This window comes from Trachemys scripta, chromosome 9 (assembly GCF_013100865.1).
Source record: "Trachemys scripta elegans isolate TJP31775 chromosome 9, CAS_Tse_1.0, whole genome shotgun sequence".
Taxonomy (NCBI): domain Eukaryota; kingdom Metazoa; phylum Chordata; order Testudines; family Emydidae; genus Trachemys; species Trachemys scripta.
The window spans coordinates 19027142-19045759 of NC_048306.1; the positions used below are offsets into that span (position 1 = coordinate 19027142).

The 18618-nt window shown below is 43.2% G+C and overlaps 1 protein-coding gene across 1 annotated transcript in view; it reads right to left on the reverse strand.

The window, feature by feature from the left end:
• The window catches only part of TRPC5 (transient receptor potential cation channel subfamily C member 5), a 135777-nt gene that overhangs the window by 52672 nt on the left and 64487 nt on the right, over positions 1-18618 (reverse strand). The window contains exon 3 of the mRNA XM_034782691.1: positions 17106-17627. Coding sequence (XP_034638582.1) covers positions 17106-17627 — 522 coding nt within the window. The remainder of the gene's footprint in view (positions 1-17105; positions 17628-18618) is intronic.

Here is an 18618-nt window from a genome sequence, read left to right on the forward strand (position 1 = left end):
GCAACAGCTATTGTGTTCCCAGCAACAGTTCACATGGCATTCAACGTGTATTTCACAGGTCATTGGTTGCCCAGAGCAGCCACACAGAGGCACTCCCTTGCTCCTCTGCACTGTCTACACACCCCACAAGTCACAACGTGGGAGAGAAGTCTCTTCAAGGCCATGACTCCCCTGTCCTGTGCAGGGTGTGGGCAGGCAAAGGTGGGAATGGACAGAGACTTGGCTCCCCCCCCTCCATCTCTCAATGTGCTACCAGCAGGGCTGAGTCTGTGCAGGGGAGGAGGAGTACATCTCCCATTATTGTCAATGGCAGTTCTGCATGTGGAACAAAGGGTAAATGTGGCCCTTAGGCTTTAAAACCTCACAGGTAGAATAGGTCTACTTTATTTCCTAACATTTGGGATATATATAAAAGTCCTGTGTTGTGATATCAAATATCAATCTTATCACAGGCCTTGGTCCAAACTCTAAACCTAGTTCAAGTCCACCAAATGGCACCAACCTTAATGCAAGCCCAGGGCCACATATCAAGCCCCACCATAACTCTAGCTTGGGTCCACAAAATTGGCCCGAACACTATCCCTAACCCAGGGCCACCTATGAAACCTAAGCCCAGCCCAGGGTTGCCTACTGGCCCCAACCCTAACCCTAGTTAGGGAAACCTACATAGCCCAACTCTAATCCTAGCTTGGGGCCACCTACTGGCTATAACCTTAACCCTACCTCAGGTCCATCTAGGTAGCCCCAATCCTACCCCATCCTGAGGCCACCCAGTAACCCGAATCCTAATGCTAGCTCACGTCCACCTACTAGCCCTAACACTAACCCTATCCCAAGGCCGCACAATAATCCAACCCTAATAGTAACTCTACTCCTAGCCCTACTCTGGGGCAACTGATCAACCTCAACCCTAATCCTAGCCTAGATCAACCAACTGGCACCAACCCTAATTCCAAAGTGGTTGTATCATTTTCAATAGTAAGTAAAATTGTTTCAGTGGGGACTTGGTATCTTTTTAGCAATAAAGTGTTTGTTTTTCATCTTTTAGCAAATAAAGCATTCACTAACTCCTACTGGTGTAGGTTAAAAGTGAGTTTGTGGTTCTACATGATATAAGTTAGGTGATCTCCACCTAGTCTTCAGAGATAGGATTGTGTGTCAGGAACTACTACACATAAGACCCAACTGGAATCTATGGAAGTGGTGCAGAGATAGCCAAAGGCAGAATTTGGCACATACTGCACCACCATTTAATACAAGCAGTTTTGAGTGAGAGGATCACAGGGCTCTCACAGTGATACGCATCCATTTTTCACATCTCAACCCTCTAATAAGGAATTCAATTAAATTAAATGTAAATAAGTTTTTTTTTAATGGTCCCGTTCTAAGATGGTGCTCTAAGATTCTCCTAATGTGCCTGCTCTGCTCAAAACAAGGCAAAACACAATTAGACCAATAGCCGAAGTACTTTTAGCCCAGCATTTATTTTGAAATTGAGGGAAAGGACTTTTCAAGAGGAAAGGAAATTTTACGGGTGAAGTAAAACCGGGATAAAGGAGATGGATTACAGTGAGGAGGTAGAGAGGAAGAGAATAGAGAATGTTGAATTCCATCTGCCTTCTGAGGGATACAGGCCTAAAGCAGTGTGGCTTAATGTGTAAAACTTTAATTTGCTTTATCTGAAATCAGGTTTAGGTTAACAAGATCTTAAAAGCCCTTCTATCCTTAGGCCCTGTAAAAGTAAAGGCAACCTTTCACCCCATTTAAGTCACTGTCAATCCCTAATTTTTTGCTGTGGTCCAGAGGCCCTAAGATTATATTAAGAAGTGCTGAGTGAGTGAGATGTGTGAGTGGGCTACAAACAATGAGAGTTATCCCTAAGCCATAAATCACATCCAGGGAAGTGGTAAGTTCTTAGTGGATTAGGAGCCAGATAAACCCCTTCATCGTTAACGTAGAGGAGAGGGTTGAAGCCCTTTCCGTGGAGGCACCACATGTTGGTCCCATGCTCTTGTATTTTTGAAAATAAAGCCCATGTTTGTGATTTAGGATGGTTATTGAAAAACATCTGCCAGTTGGAGGGGAGCCTCCAGAAGGGACCAGAGATTAAGCTTGACTCCACACAATCAGGTTTGGAATGTGTTGTTGGGGCGTGAGAGCTGTGATTCCCCAAATTGCTTAGAAAATCTCTGAGGAGGTGCTTTGGGATGTAACAAGCTCAAATCACAACTTTAAAGCTCAAGGTCAAGGTGGAAGAGGTGTTCCTCTCAGGTCATCACAATGGCTGATGCCCCAACTTTCCCTGGACTAGTCCTAAGGAAAGAGGAGACCCAGACTTCCACAGACCAGCCAAGCCAGCTGCCCAGAGGAATCCCATTGGCCAGCATATGGTATTGACCACAGCCAATACCACCTAGTTCCCTACACTGTAACCCCTGACTCTGAAGCTCTAAAGACCAAGCAAGTCAAAGAGCAGAACCTTTTTCTTAGATAAGTAACATTATTCCTTTTTGTTTCTTATTTTAACACAGTCCTGGGGATGCCTGCAGTTAATTTACTGATTTTTCTAACTTTTTTGAAGGGTGAATGTGCGTGTATGTGTTTAGGTAGTAGCACATGAATATAAATTTATATTAGAAAGGCCCTATTAATCATATACCAACCCAAATTCTAAGCAGATCCTACCCCACATCAAAAGGTGTCACCCTGAGTTCTTAAAGGTGTCCAGAGTAAATCACTCTGCCCAAAAGGGAAATCACAAATGGCTGACCATTGCTGTACTGAAAGTAGAGAAATTAGCAGGGAGGGGGGAAATGGAACACATCCTTCAATCAACACTTAGTGGCATTTCAGGACTGAGAAAGAGACTACATCTCCTTACATGTCTGGGATGAGTATGTATAAGGACTCCTCACATATTACAGTGACCTCATGGTTTTATTATAGACATTATATGTCTTGACCAGGTGTCGATTTCATTCCATATTCTTGTCAATGTATTAATTCCATTTTATGTTACTGTTAATTCATCTATTTATCAGTTTGATGCTGACTGTGATCTGAACTGAATCATTGCACTGTCTGATTTTTAATTGGTTAGGGAAGTAGAGTAATTTAGGAAGTAATATGCTTATTTAGTTTTATATTTTGTCTGCTTATTATCTTAATGAAACCCATAAAAAGTACATTGAATTGGGTTCTCCACAAAATGCTGGCAAGGCTCAAACAAACTAAAGGGAAAGGTATTTTAATAAAAACATTGATGAGCCACCTGGTGCTGCCCCTAATTTAATAATTATGTCCCCCAATGGCCTTATGTGGAAGTCCAATGGGAAATGGTGACACCCAGATAGCTAGGTTTCTAAAACAACCAGAAGTAAGATGGAAACGACATGTGGCTATAACTGTGCCTTCCAGCACAAAGTCATTGGGCCCTGTCAGATCGGTGCTTGTCATACAAGTGAAATATCAGCCTCCTCAAATGTGCAATGGTGCCATCCGTCACATTAACAAGAAAATCCTCATATAGTGTAGCACATTTCTTTTTTAACTTTGACCTAGTTAACAACTGCAGAGTTATTTGCATTCTGCTGTTCAGGTGTCAGCTGTGGATTGAGGAATATCTAGGAACTGTTCTTCATGAAACACTTCCTGGAGGAGAAGTGGCGGGAGGAGAGAGAGAGAGAGAGTGTGTGTGTGTATATATATGTATGTTTTCAACTCAACATTCCACATCAGAAATCCTTAAAGATCATTTCCTTTTTGTCAAGTAAATAGTTATGGAGCACTCCCATCAGAAACCACATTGCTTCTTATGTTTATAGTAGTATTAACAGCAACGTATTGATGCAAAGCCAAAGCAAATAACAGCCATTACTGCCACTAAGAAGACAACTGACAAGGCCTAAAGGGTTCAAGAAAGCAGAGTGCTTCCCAAATCACTCAAAATCCTTCTGCTGGCTAATCAAGTGAGCTTCACGTTTCATATAAGTAAATGGATGGTTCCATATTATATTGTTTCCTCTAATCCCGTCTCAAAACATATTAGCTGAAACTGACCCATGAATCTCAACTCAGGGTCTCTTCTGCATTCGGTAGTCACAGTATAGTTCCCACTGGAACTAAATGCAAACCCAATTTGAACCGCAAATACTGAAGTCTTTTCTCAGTCCTTATGCAAGCACAGCTCCCATTGTTACAGGTCTCAGAAATAGGTATTGGGAGCTTTCTCAGAACATAGTGGATAGGGGTGGGCATGCTGATTTTTAAATAAAGATCTTTTCTCCCAAGAGTATTTCCAACATTTAAATTAAAATGTATTAACAAAAATCCAGGGTTTTAATGGTGACTGACAAAGATTTTATTATAGATTAGGCCCGTGTCCTTTTTTGCTTCTTTGTTACTAATAAAAAAGCCTGAAAATGTTTTTCTTCTGCAGTTTTGTGTTTGTTTGTTTGTTTGTTTGTTTGTTTGTTGGTTCTTTTTTAAACCTTAGAAATATCAAATCTGGTCTTCCCTGGATTTGCTGGAGAACTTCTGGGAGGTCCCAGAGATGTCTATTGTGAGGTCCACACCTTAATACCCTGGGTGATGATGTTGAATCTTTGAGAAAGACTACCTTTTTACAAAATATTAATTAGTCACTGGAATTAAATTGTGCGGCAAACCCAGGACAAACAGCTACAAAAGGGGGAGGGTAGTAATTAGTCCCAAGGGGTTAAAAGGCCTCTCCCAATCCACTGAGGAGAGAGAACCACGGGGAAATAAGGTGCAGCTGGAAAAGGGGTTACCAGGGAACTAATTAGGTTTAGCTGGCTCCAAATGCTTGAGAGAAGCTGCCAGTAAGCTAGGTGCAGCAAGGCTCTGAACCCTTCCAGCAAGGAAGGCTGCGCTCTGTCCCCAGAAGGGAAGAAAAACAAGCACAAGGGACTGACTGAGGGAAGGAATAGCCAGACCCTGTGCTACCTACAAGGATTTGCTTTGCCCAAGCCTGGGTCTCCAAGGCTAAAAAGGACTGAGCCTGCTGAGGAGAAGAAGGTACTTTGCCACAATAGGTGTTAAAAAACCCCCAGCAAAACCCAAAATGCTTGAAGCAGTTTGGTTAAAAGTCTTTCCCCCTCTCATTTGCTCAACTTTCACTCTTTTGGCTTCTTTGGTGTCATCATTTCACTAGTTCTCCAGTCAGTATGCTCTTCCAGCCTATACAAGACCTGCATTTCAAAATGGAAAAGGAGCAGAAAAAAACCCTTTAAAAAAACTACCAACATCTTTACATCCTTTCTTATACATCATGAAGAAGAAAAATGGGGCAAAGTCCAGTTTTCTTTTCTTTGCAGATTGCCTTTAAGCAGTCTTTTACAGTTAATCAGGTTTCACTTTCTTGGTACTTACAGTGTTATCCTACTAGTTCTCCAGCCATCACAGAGTCCTCCAGACCTGAATTTCTGATGTAAATAAACAAACAGAAAAAAATCTTTCTATTAAAAAGCCCCTTTCAAGACTTCTTTTTACTTAATAAAAAAAGTCTGACTTTTATGTGTGTGTAGCACGTCCCCTTTAAGAAGAAGTCATTTTTAGATTTGTAACCAAACATGTTTACAATCCAAGAGGCATTGATAAATCACTGGAAAGAAAACAGTTAGGTAGAATGATGTCAATCCAATCCTAATCTTCTCACTGAGGGCACTACTGGAAATAAATCATAAAATATAATGTTAATTCATATAGTGCATCTGCAAGGTTGGAGTTTGGGGCTGTGGACGAGAGGTCTGGTTGAAAACAAACAATTTATACCCCAATAGGAACCCAGCATATTTAATTTTTTTCTTCTACCACGAAAGAGTATTTTCCAGGAATGGTGTTATTTTCTTCAGCTTTCTAATGGTGAAAATACATGGGGGAAGGAGAGAATGGATCTGTGCACCGTGAACACTTCTCACCTTGCTGGGAAGCCCTACCCTATCACTCAATTGCAGAATAAATCACTGTTATACAATGAGGGATACACATGCTCTGCAGAAGCAGGCTTGCTAAACCATCAGGGTCGGTGGCAGAACAATGAGAACACAGCAACTGCAGTCACATTATAAATGCCATTCTGAACAAGATCCCAGTTTGGGAGGACTATAATGAGTCAGTTTATCCATCACATTCACTCTCACTTTCCCAGAATGAAGAACTATGAAATTATCATGTTTCTAATCATGACGTATCCAAATGGCTTATTTTGATGATGCATCTATTGCAGACATAATAGACACCGGGAGTGAAATCCTTAGTCTGTTGTCTGTGGGCTTCACAACACATTCCCCTGATGAGCTCGAGAAAAGTTGAAACCTACTCCAATCAGATCACTAATAGCACCATTTCCACCACCAACAGGAGGCTCTGTATAAAGACTTTTCCCCATGGATATTAATATCTTTGGGCATCTCACAAACTGGAGTGTGAATGATATATCCTTCAATGCTAACATCAGGGTAACTGGAAAGACTGTGAGTGGGTGGTGTAGACCTTCAAACAAGAGAAGACTGATGAATTTGTTTCTAAGATACACAATATATCACTTCTTTCCCCCATTCCATATTTCTCTGTTGTCTTTAGAAAGCAAAATCAATCATGTCCAGTGCCATAGCTTGGGCTTTCAAAGCCCCTCCTATCATCAGCAGAAAGATTGATGCAATCTATGGAGCTAAGGGAAATGGTGTACCCCCTTAATCATTCAAGTATGCTCTTGAGTTCATGACAATTTCCTTTTACTTTCAACATTCCTTCCCTTCTCTCTGTCCAAGATGTCATTCAGACCAGAGACTAGGGGCAAGAAAATATTAATGAAAAATTATTCTTACCTTTCTTGCCTGATACATGTTACCACTAGTCAAAAAGAATCCTGACAGTGTTATTCATCCATTACTAGATGGTAGCATTACCAAAAATAATGCTGCAAAACCAGAAGTGTTCAATGCATATTTCTGTTCTGTTTCTGAGGATGGTGAAATACTTTCACTCCAACAGTAACTAAGGATGATGATCCTCTGAGCCATGCAGTCCCTTGAAAAGCCAGTTTTAAACGTCTTGCCTTTAAAAAGCACACTAGAAATAGTCAGCTTTGTGTTATTATACCTCTAGGCAATGTTGCATTAAAACAGACAAAACCACTGGAAAATATCTCTGCACCTGACTATCAGCAAAAAAATGTCCTTGGCTCTCCATCAAGAAAACTGAATGGGATTAGAAATAGATATAAACAGTGTACAGTAGATTGGCTTTTATTTTCGCATACTCCACACCCCATCCTTCATGAGCCTGCGATATTTTTATAAGCAAACTGAAGTGCCCTTAGAAATTCTCCAGGTTTACTCAAACTCTCTTGGGGATGCTGCACATCTAATTTGACACACTCAAGACACAGCTGAGCAATATACAGCATGGCTGGAATGATTGTCCATACACTCAACTAATATATCTCTAGATGCACTTGTCTATATAAATGTTTTGGGGAAACAGTAACTCAACTCCTTATCTTAGGAAACAACTTTTAAAGCTATGTCCTAAAGTGAAAGTGGTCAAAAATAAAATAAAAACCCCAACAAAACCCATCTGATTCCTTCAGATCTCCTGTCAATGATTTAAAGAGTAAAGTGAGTAATAGCAATTGAGGGTAAGCCTGCCATGAGGGAATTCCATACAGTCCTTTGAGCTCTCAGTGAAAGTGTTAAGCCATCCAGGGGTAGATAAAATGCCATTTTCTCTCAGCACGGTAAAAATGGTTTGTGTGGCATTTTAAATGGGTCTGATTCTCCCTGGCCGTGCATCTTGTGGAATCATTTACACACGCACATGAAGTGGGCCTGGTTCTCCGCTGTGTCGTCCTTGCATAGTCCACGTCACCTGTCAGTAAAACACGGACACAAAGCACTACCGGTCAGAATGCTGATGTTTTGCCCACATTGACTTAGTGCAGTGTAAAGGATTTCACAGGGTGGAAGGCAATTCATAACCAGGCAAAATGGTGCATAACGGCACCATTCTGGCTTAGCAGCGTTTTATGCTCACTTTGCACAGGCGCAAATGACTCCTCAAGGGGCAAGGCAGTGGAGAATCTAGTCCTTTAGAGCTGATTCCCAGCTGCCACTTTACCCTACTCTGTCAGCGCCTTAAAGTGGGCATAAATTATATTCTCAATCGACCTAAGGTCCCTTTTCACTGCTAGAGCAGTGGAAATGAGAATCAGACCTGTTGTCTTTATAGTTGATTGTGTTTTTAAGTAACTGTCGAGAAAGCCTTTCCCAGACCTGAGGAAGAGCTTTGTGTACACTGGAAAACTTGTCTCTTTCAGCTTGTCCAACACAAGTTAGTGCCTCACCCACCTTGTCTCTCTAAGGAAGCCTAGAGTTTTAGAGAAGTGACTTTTTCCCCTTCTCCTCTCAGTATAAATTCCATTGATTTTATAGAGCTTAATTCTTTGGGAAATTGATCGGAGGAACATGGATACAAAACCACCAGATCTAATCAACACATTCATACTGTGCCAAAGCTGCCTTGATTTTTTTGCACACCATGAAGGAATGTAGCACAACAATTAGATCCCTTCTGTCTTCTAAATAAATCAAGTTTGCTTGGTATTTTGAAACTCATGGCATGCAACCATTCCACCCTTAGGATTGTTTCCATTGCCAGGAAGATTGAGAGGAACACTGAGCATTACATAGTGGATTTGAACATTTATAAACAAGAGATATGCTATGAAAACCACCCCAGGGCACATTCTAATCTCTCTTATCATAATTGATTCTTCTCCTCCTGTGTAAAAAAGTAATTACCTTCCAGGATGCACATTAGCTTATCCAAAAATAAACATGAACAGCTATATGTTTTATTTTTTCCCACTCTTTGCCCCCAAAAGGAAAGTGCTCTTACTCAGAAGCTACATATTTGTCAGTTTATAAAATATTTGCAAATTTAACTTTCTGGCCAAAACGAACGTAGGGCTGTATACGCTGCAGGACTGAAATGACCCATTTTTCTGCTATTGTGAAGATAAAACAAATATCTGTGTTAGAGACACAACAGAGTCTTAAGGAAGAAGGGTGCTAGCAGATAACAATGTTTCTAGTTCCCTTCTTGTCTGCAGTGATTTCATGTTATACATCAACTCCAGCCACAGGATGGGGGGACTCAGATAGAGACATAGGGATGCAATTTTCAGGTAGAGAGACAGGTGACAAGGCCAATGAGATGCATATTAGAGCATCCCCCAGAGAAGAATGCATTGCACTGATTCAGGTAGGTGCTAGCTAAGCCACTGGGACAGTTTCCTCCAACTCACTCGGTAGAGTTGCAACCCATGGTGGACAGCAAGGGTCTTGTGTCAAGTCTTGACGTAGGTGGTGTGACTATCACGTGCGTTCAGCCCCAAGGGGGGAGAGGCTTGGTTAATTTTTTGCTAGAACTTGGCCCAGATAACCAGAGTTTCAAATGTATTTAGGTGTCTTAACATGCATAGAGGTGCCTAATGGGATTTTCAAAAGCACTTACACAATTAAGGGCCTACCTCCCATTGATTTCAGTGGCATCTTGGCAACTAGGCCCAGAATTTTAAAGAATTTAGGCATTGTGGAGCTCAGCATTGCAACACCTAAGTGAATTAGGCTCCCAAGTGCCTACATCCCTTTTGAAAATGAGATTTAGGCACCTACATTGATTAAGCAGTGCAGTGCTTGGCACAGCAGCACCTAAATGCTTTTAAAAATCTGGGTCCTAAAATGATTAGGCACTTTTAAAAATCTCACTAGGCACCTCGCTGCATCTTTAAGTACCTTAATGCCTTTGAAAATTTCACTGACTGGGTCAGCACAGAAACGGTCAAGACTTCAATAAGCAAGAACTGCCTGTGGCCTTGGCCATCTTTTCTCATTATGATTCTTTTAACGGCACATTCAGAATTATGGAGCCATTAAACTGTAGTGAGAACTTGAACTTCTGTTCCTTTCACACAGCCCCAGAACAAAGGCAGCACACCGGGAGCAAATCCGCAGTTCCAGCACTGGGGTGTGATGAAGGGGGAAAAAACGTCAGTCGGGGGAAGTCTGCAGCACTGTGAACAGATGAATACATTGAATAATATATCTGGGGTATAATTGGCCTGATTCTGATCTTGCACCAGTATGAATCACCAGTAACACAAAGATCAATCCTTAAACATATGATGGGTCTAGGTAACCTCAGCACCCTGTTTTAGAGGGAAAGGCTCCTCTATGGACTCAGTTAGAAAGTCTTGAGAATGGATCTACATAATTAAGGTAAAGTGGACTCAAACCACATTCCTTGGAAACCTTTCATACTCACCACACTCAATTAAATAAAAAGCGGTGTGGCATTTTCAGCAGTAATTAGGCTACAATTGACTTGGGGTTATGTACTGCTGAAGATGGGGACAGATGCTATTGATCAAGGTGTAGCAGGGTGGTTACCCCGCTCCTGTCCTGATGGGCTTAAAACAGCCCTAGGAGAGGGCTGTGGCAGGGAAAGCAGCTACTAGGCTGATTGGGGAAGCAGCCGCACCTGGGCCACACCCCAATCAGGCCTCAGCTGGCCCTATATAAGAGGCTGGGAGGCAGGAGCTCAGCAGTCTCTTTCTAGCTGTAGAGGGAGATGGACCTGGCTGCAGGGACCTGAACAGGGTACCTGAATGGAGCAGGGCTGGGGAAAGGCAGAGGAGCTGGGGAGGCTCCAGCCTGGAAAGCCCCAGGCTGCGGCCTAGCAGAAGGCCAACGGGTACTGGGGGTTGCAGAGGGCAGCCCAGGGGTAGGAAAAGGCAGCAGGTCCAAACCCAACCTTGCCAGCGATGAGTAGGCTGATACTGCAGTCTGCCCCAGGGCGAGGGGCTAGACAATGACTGGCAGTAGATTTATACTGAAGTGAGGTGGGGGTTCCCCGGGGAGGGGAGACCCTGAGAGAAAGGGGTTACTGCCAAGGGGCAGCACCCCAGATAACAGGGCACCGGGTCTGGGAGGGACATGGGGGTCAAGTGGCAGTGGGACACCGGCCTGCAGAGGGCGCCCCAGAGGCTGGATGAGCTAATTCCCAGAGACAACCAGCAGGAGGCACTGCAGGGGTGAGCCATCGCACGTTTACACAAGGCAACAACTCAGGCCCAGATCTTTAAAGGCATTCAGGTGCCTCAGTCAATGGGATATGGGGAATTGCTAGTTCCCAGATTCAGAAGGCAGGAGATATAAGGTTTATTCCTGGCCCTACCACAGACGTCCTATGATCTTGGACAAGTCACTTAAACTATCTGTAATAGTAGGGCCAAAAATACTTCCCCTGACTTATCAGGATGTTGTGAGGCTTACTTCATTAGCAAAGTGCAATGGCTCCTTAAAATGACTGTCAGCTCTCTGGGGAAAGGACTGTCATTATCCAGCCCCTAGCACAATGAGGCCCTGGCCTGATTGGCCTCTAGGTACTGTTGCAATATAAACATTAAATAACAACAAAGGTGATAGAGGAATGCAAAGTATTGTTCTGATTGCCCATGTATATTGCCAAGCAGCGAATCCTAACAAATGAAATTAAGTTAAGTCAAGATACTATACATGTAAAGATACGGGGCCAAATTTTCAGTTGACTGCCTTACCTGAGCTCACAAACTTTGAAGCACTATTAAAGGTAAAGGAGGCCACTGAAATTGACAGCTGAGAAGCAAGGGGTGATTGCACTGTGGACTCCTGCAGTGCCAGATTGCTACCGATTAGTCGGAAATCATTTTGGAGTTGGAATATCCATAATATGGGCCTCTGTGCAGGTGTGCAGGGTCATTAATCATCTCCTGCTACACAGGCCGGTAACTCTTGGCAATGCGCAGGACATAGTGGCTGGATTTGCAGCGATGGGGTTCCCGGACTGCCGTCGGGTGATGGCACATATATCCCTGTTTTGGCTCCAGCCCACCTTACCACATTAAAAAAGGTGCAAAAATTATGGGACACAGATGGCATTATGGGTGGAGAAAGTTGCAGGAGGGAAACTTGACCTCTTTCTCTCAGCCCCCTTGCCGCGCAACTTGTGTGTCCCCTACAATGCATTACAAAATTCCCCAAAAGGGCATTACAAAATTCCACCACAGGGTAGCGCATGGCACAATGGGATACCCACCCATGATGCAATGCACTTTGTGTTGACACAAGCACTCCTGGTGAGGATGCACAGAGCTGATGCAAGCAGTCAAGTCTGCACATGCTGAAGTGATATATTAACTGTGGCAACTTTATGCAGAAATAACCTGCATTGACTAAAGTTGTAGACATGGCCTGCGACTGCCACATCATTTATCGTTAACATAATATTTGCTAACAATGGAGAGAAAACTTCCCTGACTCAGGGCCAGGCAGTAAGTTCACACATGGAATAGCATAGTTCGGCTTCTGGGAAAGGCTCTGAATGGAAGCATTGCCATCTGCAATGAGCCTTCACTAGGGCTTCTCTAGCAATCATGAATAATGATCTGTCCCTGTGTCAATACATGTCTAGAGCCTGCTATGTTTTTGCTGGTCTAGGCAAGGCGGGATTGAGAGATATTTAAACACAGAAGCCTGTTATAGAGAGGGGTCCATGCTTGCGTACAAGACGCCCACTGACTTTGGAGCTAGTGGGGCAAGATAGCACCATTTTATGCTCCTACTCAGTAGGAAAAGTCTCCTAAAAACAAGTGCTCTCTCCTTCTTCCTCTCTGTCCCTCTGGAAAGTGCTTTTAGTCCAATCTTTTTCAATTAAGATAAAAGGCGTTTCCCCATGTCTGTCACCAAATGTCCCTATTTACAGTTTTCACATGTTGGCAAGGATGTTTATATCTTGCCTGATGATTTGTTGTTATTATCATTATTACGATAAGAAAATTGCGCAACAATTAGAAACATGCTGTGGGTGGGCTGTTTGTATTCATCACTTGTTTGCAAACAGCAGGGAGCTGTGGGGGTAGATCAGGGTTGTTGTTGTTTCCCTTTGGAGGCACATTCATTCTGGCCCTATGCAGCCAGACATTGCAAACGGAAACTGCACTGATTTAAACTGACAGTTCAGTGCTTGTGTTCCATTTGACGTCATTTACACACTGGAATTGACATACGCACGTCAGTGAAACATACGGCGTTACGCAGCCAGTCAAACCCGACCAAAAAAAGAGGCAGAAAAATGTCAAAAAACAATTAAACAAATTACAGCTTTACAAAGTGTCAATACAGTGCAGCCTCCCGTTGCAAATAATGGCTCATACTTAATCCAGATCCATGCTGTTTCGCTACTAACAAAACACAAGGCCCAGTCTCTCTACAGACTCCTGCTTGAGCGCTTCTGAAGAGCAGCAACAGGATAAATGCATGTCCGGAGACACCTGGAATCTGTAGTGATCTAAGGCAGTGGTTCTCAACCAGGAGTCCGCAGAAGTCTTCCAAGGGCACAGCAACTCATCTAGATATTTGCCTAGTTTTACAACAGGCTACATAATAAGCACTAGCGAAATCAGTACAAACTAAAATTTCATACAAACTGAGAAAGTCAGCAATTTGTCACTAACACTGACACTTTTGTATTTTTATGTCTGATTTTGTAAGCAAATAGTTTTTAAGTGAGGTAACACTTGGGGTACACAAGACAAATGAGACTCCTGAAAGGGGTACAGTCATCTGGAAAGGTTGAGAGCCACTAATCTAAGGTATGGCTCTTAGCTCAGAAAAGTGTGGGTGCGGGCATGCTGCCAAGCACCATTCCGGTAAAAATAAGGCCCAATCCTATAAGGTGACAGGCAATCTACACTCGCATTGAGGTCCATTGCGGGAAGTGGAAGGCGCCCTATGATTTGAAGGCTTACTCCCCAAAATCCTGGTGGGACTGCTGAAAATAAGGAACTGTTGTGGTCTAATCAGTGTGCTTATTTATACTGTAGTTACATAACAACCTACCCTTGCCACTTTACACCATTTACGATCCCCTCTGTAATTACCTTTAAGGGTGCCACCAGCTGGAGTTTTTGTGGGACTGCCCTGATTTTGACAAGGCCATTCCAGTTTCTCCACTGCGTCACTCATAAAAATATGAAAATAAATAGAGTAAAATATTTTTTTCTCCTCCCAGTTCCAGTCACAGCTTCCAACAGAAAAGCTCTTCCAGTTGAAGGATCTGGCTGCCTATCTGATCTGTCGTAGGGCGCATCTTCTCTACCCGCCGAATTGGCGGGTAGCAATCGATCTATTGGGGACCGACTTATCACGTCTAGTGAAGACGCGATAAAATCGATCCCCAATGGCTCTTCCGTCCACTACGGAAATCCACTGTGGCAAGAGGTGGAAGCAGAGTCGACGGCAGCGCGGCAGCGGTCGACTCGCCGCCGTCCTCACAGCCAGGTAAGTCGACCTAAAATACGCCACTTCAGCTACGCTATTCACGTAGCTGAAGTTGCGTATCTTAGGTCGACCCCCCCGTAGTGTAGACCTATCTTAAGTGTTTTGTATAGCGTCCATCACCATAATAGCTAAGGATGTAGGGGGAACATTTTCAAAAATCCCTAACTGATTTAGGAACCTAAGTCCCATTGGCATTGAGGCTTCTAAGTCACTTAAGTTCTTTTGAAAGTTTTATCTGTCGTATCTAAGGCGATCTGGGCAGGAGTGGCCAGCTGCTCCCGTGTCCCAGAACACATTTCAGTAGGAACTCCGAAGCAGCAGCAGCAGCTAGAATTCATTTTAACCGTTGGGTAGCTACAGCCTATGAGATGTGCCCTTAATAAATAACACCTAAATGTAGTGTGAGTCACTCCTAAAAGCTGCCACTGTGCAACTCGAGTGCTTGGCTTCCAGTATGTCAAAGCTTCTCAGTCTACAGCAGTAATATCACGATGATGCTGACGTCTGTGATGTAACGGCAATGCGTCGTGATGAAGTGATGCCACATTAAATGTTAATGACACCCCATTACCATACTGAAAAACATCACAATGTGACATGACATAAATTTTAGTTGGACTGTGACCTTATTTAACTTATTCAGTGAAAGCCTGGCCCAACTGAAGTCACGGGAAATTTTGCCACTGAGTTGAACATAGCCAGGATTTCATCCAATGTGTCTCCCACGTCCACTTAAGCGATTCCCAAACTCCATCAGTGTGAGCAATATCACAAATCCATATGAAGAATAACTGGCATGGTATGGCAGTATTTCACTCTTAGTCCAACCTATAGCTTATCAGTGTAGCAATCTGTTATCATGTGCTAGATATGGCCAAACTTGAGACTCTAGCCTTGCTCTTTGCTTCTGGGGCTATGTGCTCTGCAGAGATAGCAGGCCATGAGTAGAAGATGGGAAAGATGCATCTTCCACCACTCTGCAATTTTCCCTCTGGTAATGTGGAGCCGACTTTATGGGCTATGGAATGTGTCATGTTGAGCTCTCCTCATCCAGGACAATGGCTTCAAGGAGGCTTTAGGAAACCCTCCACCCACCCAGGTGGAAAACAAATGCGATGGACAGTAAAATAAATTAAACTCCTTAATCAGGTCTTTCCCTTTCCAACCCAGGGCTGTCACAAGCAAATGGCAATTGATATATAATCTACTGAGTTCTGTCCTTGGTTTGGGAACAGAAAGAAAATCCAGAGTCAACTAATGAAACCATGTCCATAGAACTAATGAAACCATGCATTTTACTAGAGTTAGATTCATAGCACTTGTCTATTGAATGGTACTGAAGTGTCTCTGGCTGTACAGGGCTTTTGGATGGCTCTCTCTCATGTTTTAGCAGAAGCATTATTTCCTTTTTCTGGCACTAAAGGCAGTAGTTTCCATTTCTGGTTTCTTCATCCCTAGAGCTTGGATGAAGCAGAGCCGAAGAATCAAACTGGGGTTTTTCAGGTGTGAAGTAATATTTTTGTATGGCTCTGTAGACAAAGGTCCTGTACCCAAATGTGAGAAATATGAGTTTAAACTAGTATTTGCTTAGTAGCAACTGTGATCATTACGGTTGCAAATTGTCCACCATTACCCTTGTTAACAACATGCCCATAACTTTAATTGTGCAGTCACATGGGTTTGGGCATTTAGAATGTATGTGACAGGAATTTGGATATTGTAGGCCACACTTGAACTGGTGGAATAGGAGCCAATAAGATGCCTCCAAAAATATTGTTACGCGTCTCCTTTTGTCAAGGGCTTTTTCCTTCCTTTTCCAGATTTCTCCCCTTCTTCCTACCAGCAGTAGTGAAATGAGGGAGCCCATCTATAGCTCACAACTTTGAACACTGTTTGCAAATGCATTCGCAACCAGAGTGCCCACCAAGGGCACAGAATCACGGTTTGTGCTTCACTTCAGTGTGTTTGAAATACAGCTGCAAACAAAACAGGGTGAGCATTAGGGATATGAAACACACCAGAATCATCGTCCTTAAGGCGCCTTCTTTGTGACGCCTACTCAAGGCTTATTAAAATCCTCTCTGATTTTCTTCACATCTCATCACTGCAGAACTACTTAGGGACACTGAGCCTATTGTAGTCACATCCTCTCAAATTTCAAATCCACGGGCTCTGAGAAGTGGTGGGATGATGAGAGCTGTTGATACTAGCAGGAGTTCCCTTGCACAGGCAGTCTTGCCATTGGAAAGGCCCAGGGCTTGGACTTTAGTGAGAATAGGAAGATTACTGAGGGTGCCTGGAAGGGGATTTGGTGCTAGCATCTTTAGTAATCATTAAAGGCTTCTTAGATAGCTATGGGCACAGTTTTAATTGAAGTCTGACTCACATCTGTCCTAGACAGAAAATGAGGTACTCAATCAATGCTAAAGCAGGATGGCAAATACCTAATCTTGATCTTGTGGCGCGCTGCACCCCTCCCTGGGGATACTGTGGGCCCCGAGTGCTCATTGACTTCAGTTGTCATTGAGGGTGGGTGGGTTTAGAACCAGCTCTTGTAGCTCTACTTGCACCTGGTCTTCCTTTCAATCCAAATACGGTCACAGTCCTGGTGTTCCCTCAGTGAACACAAGGTAGGCCAGGAAATAAGTCATTTTACCCAACACACGTGGCTTTGGCAAACCCCCACATTAAGATGACTCTTACCTCTTTCTGATGATACTTTATTGCTACCTTTAGCTTTGCCAAATCATGACATTTTTGGGGATCCAGCTCCTCGCTCTGATCATCCCTGTGGTTGAGAATGATCTCCAGTTCCCTGGAGCTCCGTGCCTGGTCCAAAAGGTCCTTAGCAAAACGTTTGCACTGCTGGGAAAGCTCTTCGTATTCAGCCTTGAACTCATTCTCCACTTTGCTGAGCTCCTTCAGCTCCCAGCCCAGCCGGAAGGCTGTCAAAATAGGGTCCTCACTCGATAAGGCAATCAACGAAGGGCTGGCTAAGGCTTTGTAGATGTTCAGCCTTGACCTGGAATGCCTCAGGCTATCCACCTCGGAACTGGAGACACATTCCACGCAGTTGCATCTGATCTGGTGGGGGCGCGGTATTGTTACCCGTCTTTGGACAAGCAGTTTGATGATTTCGTAGTTGTTGGTGTGGGCCGCCAACATTATTGGGGTGATATCAGGGGTGAATTCTGAAAACTGGGTGTCCATCATCAAGGTAGGGACCTACACATAACAAATAAATACATAATAATAATAATAACAACAATTAATAATTAATCATCTCATTCAGGGGAGTAGGAAATAGACATTCATCTTGTATAGTTATACTAAACATGGTCATTCATAATATTCCACATTCAGCAAACCTTATTTACTCCCCATTCAGGCAAAAGTGCCGAGTGCCTCACTGCAGCAATCCATGGCCCTTTAATTCACATGCTGGTATAAAGGTTGCTCAATAGCCCATGTTCATTTTTATAAAGAAAGTTGATAGAAAGAAGATCCTAGTTCATAAATTGCTACTGAAAGGACAGCTGGGTTTGTGAGAGAAAGGCCCAGGGAACCTCACAAAAGGAGAGCCACCCCCCCCCCCAAACAATCAATATATTATTATTATTTATTTATAATACAGTAGTGCCTCAGAGTCCCAGTCATGGACCAGGACTCCACTGTGCAAGGTGCTGTACAAACACAGAATAAAATGACGGTCCCTAGTTGAGCAAAGGGGTTGCTAACTTTTTCCCTACTCTTTTAGTAGGAACAACTCTCCAAAGGAGGAGAATGTTACATAAATGCCCTCAGGTCACATTTTTTAAAAGGTTTGAAAAATATTAAATGTAAAATTAATGAGCCGCAATCTACTACCAATCAGCCACTACAGGGTGTGCGTTATTCGGCTACTGGTACAATTTTCAAGTAGTTAAAAGCTGAGGTTAATGTTCACTCTATTCTGATTCATTACTATATTCAGAGTGCAGAATTATACTGAAATGCTCATACAGACCCACGCCTCAGTGTGTTTCCATTTGCAGCATAGGTAGCTCTTTTTGTTGTGTGTTAATAATCACTCAAGCGTACTGTATTTCATGTACCCTCCGCACTCACTCCTGTGGCTGACATTCTGCTGCTGAAAGTGTGATTGCAGGTTATGGTGAATTGCAGGCACATTTCCCTCTTGTGACTGTCAGAGGCATTTCACAGAAGGATTTTAATG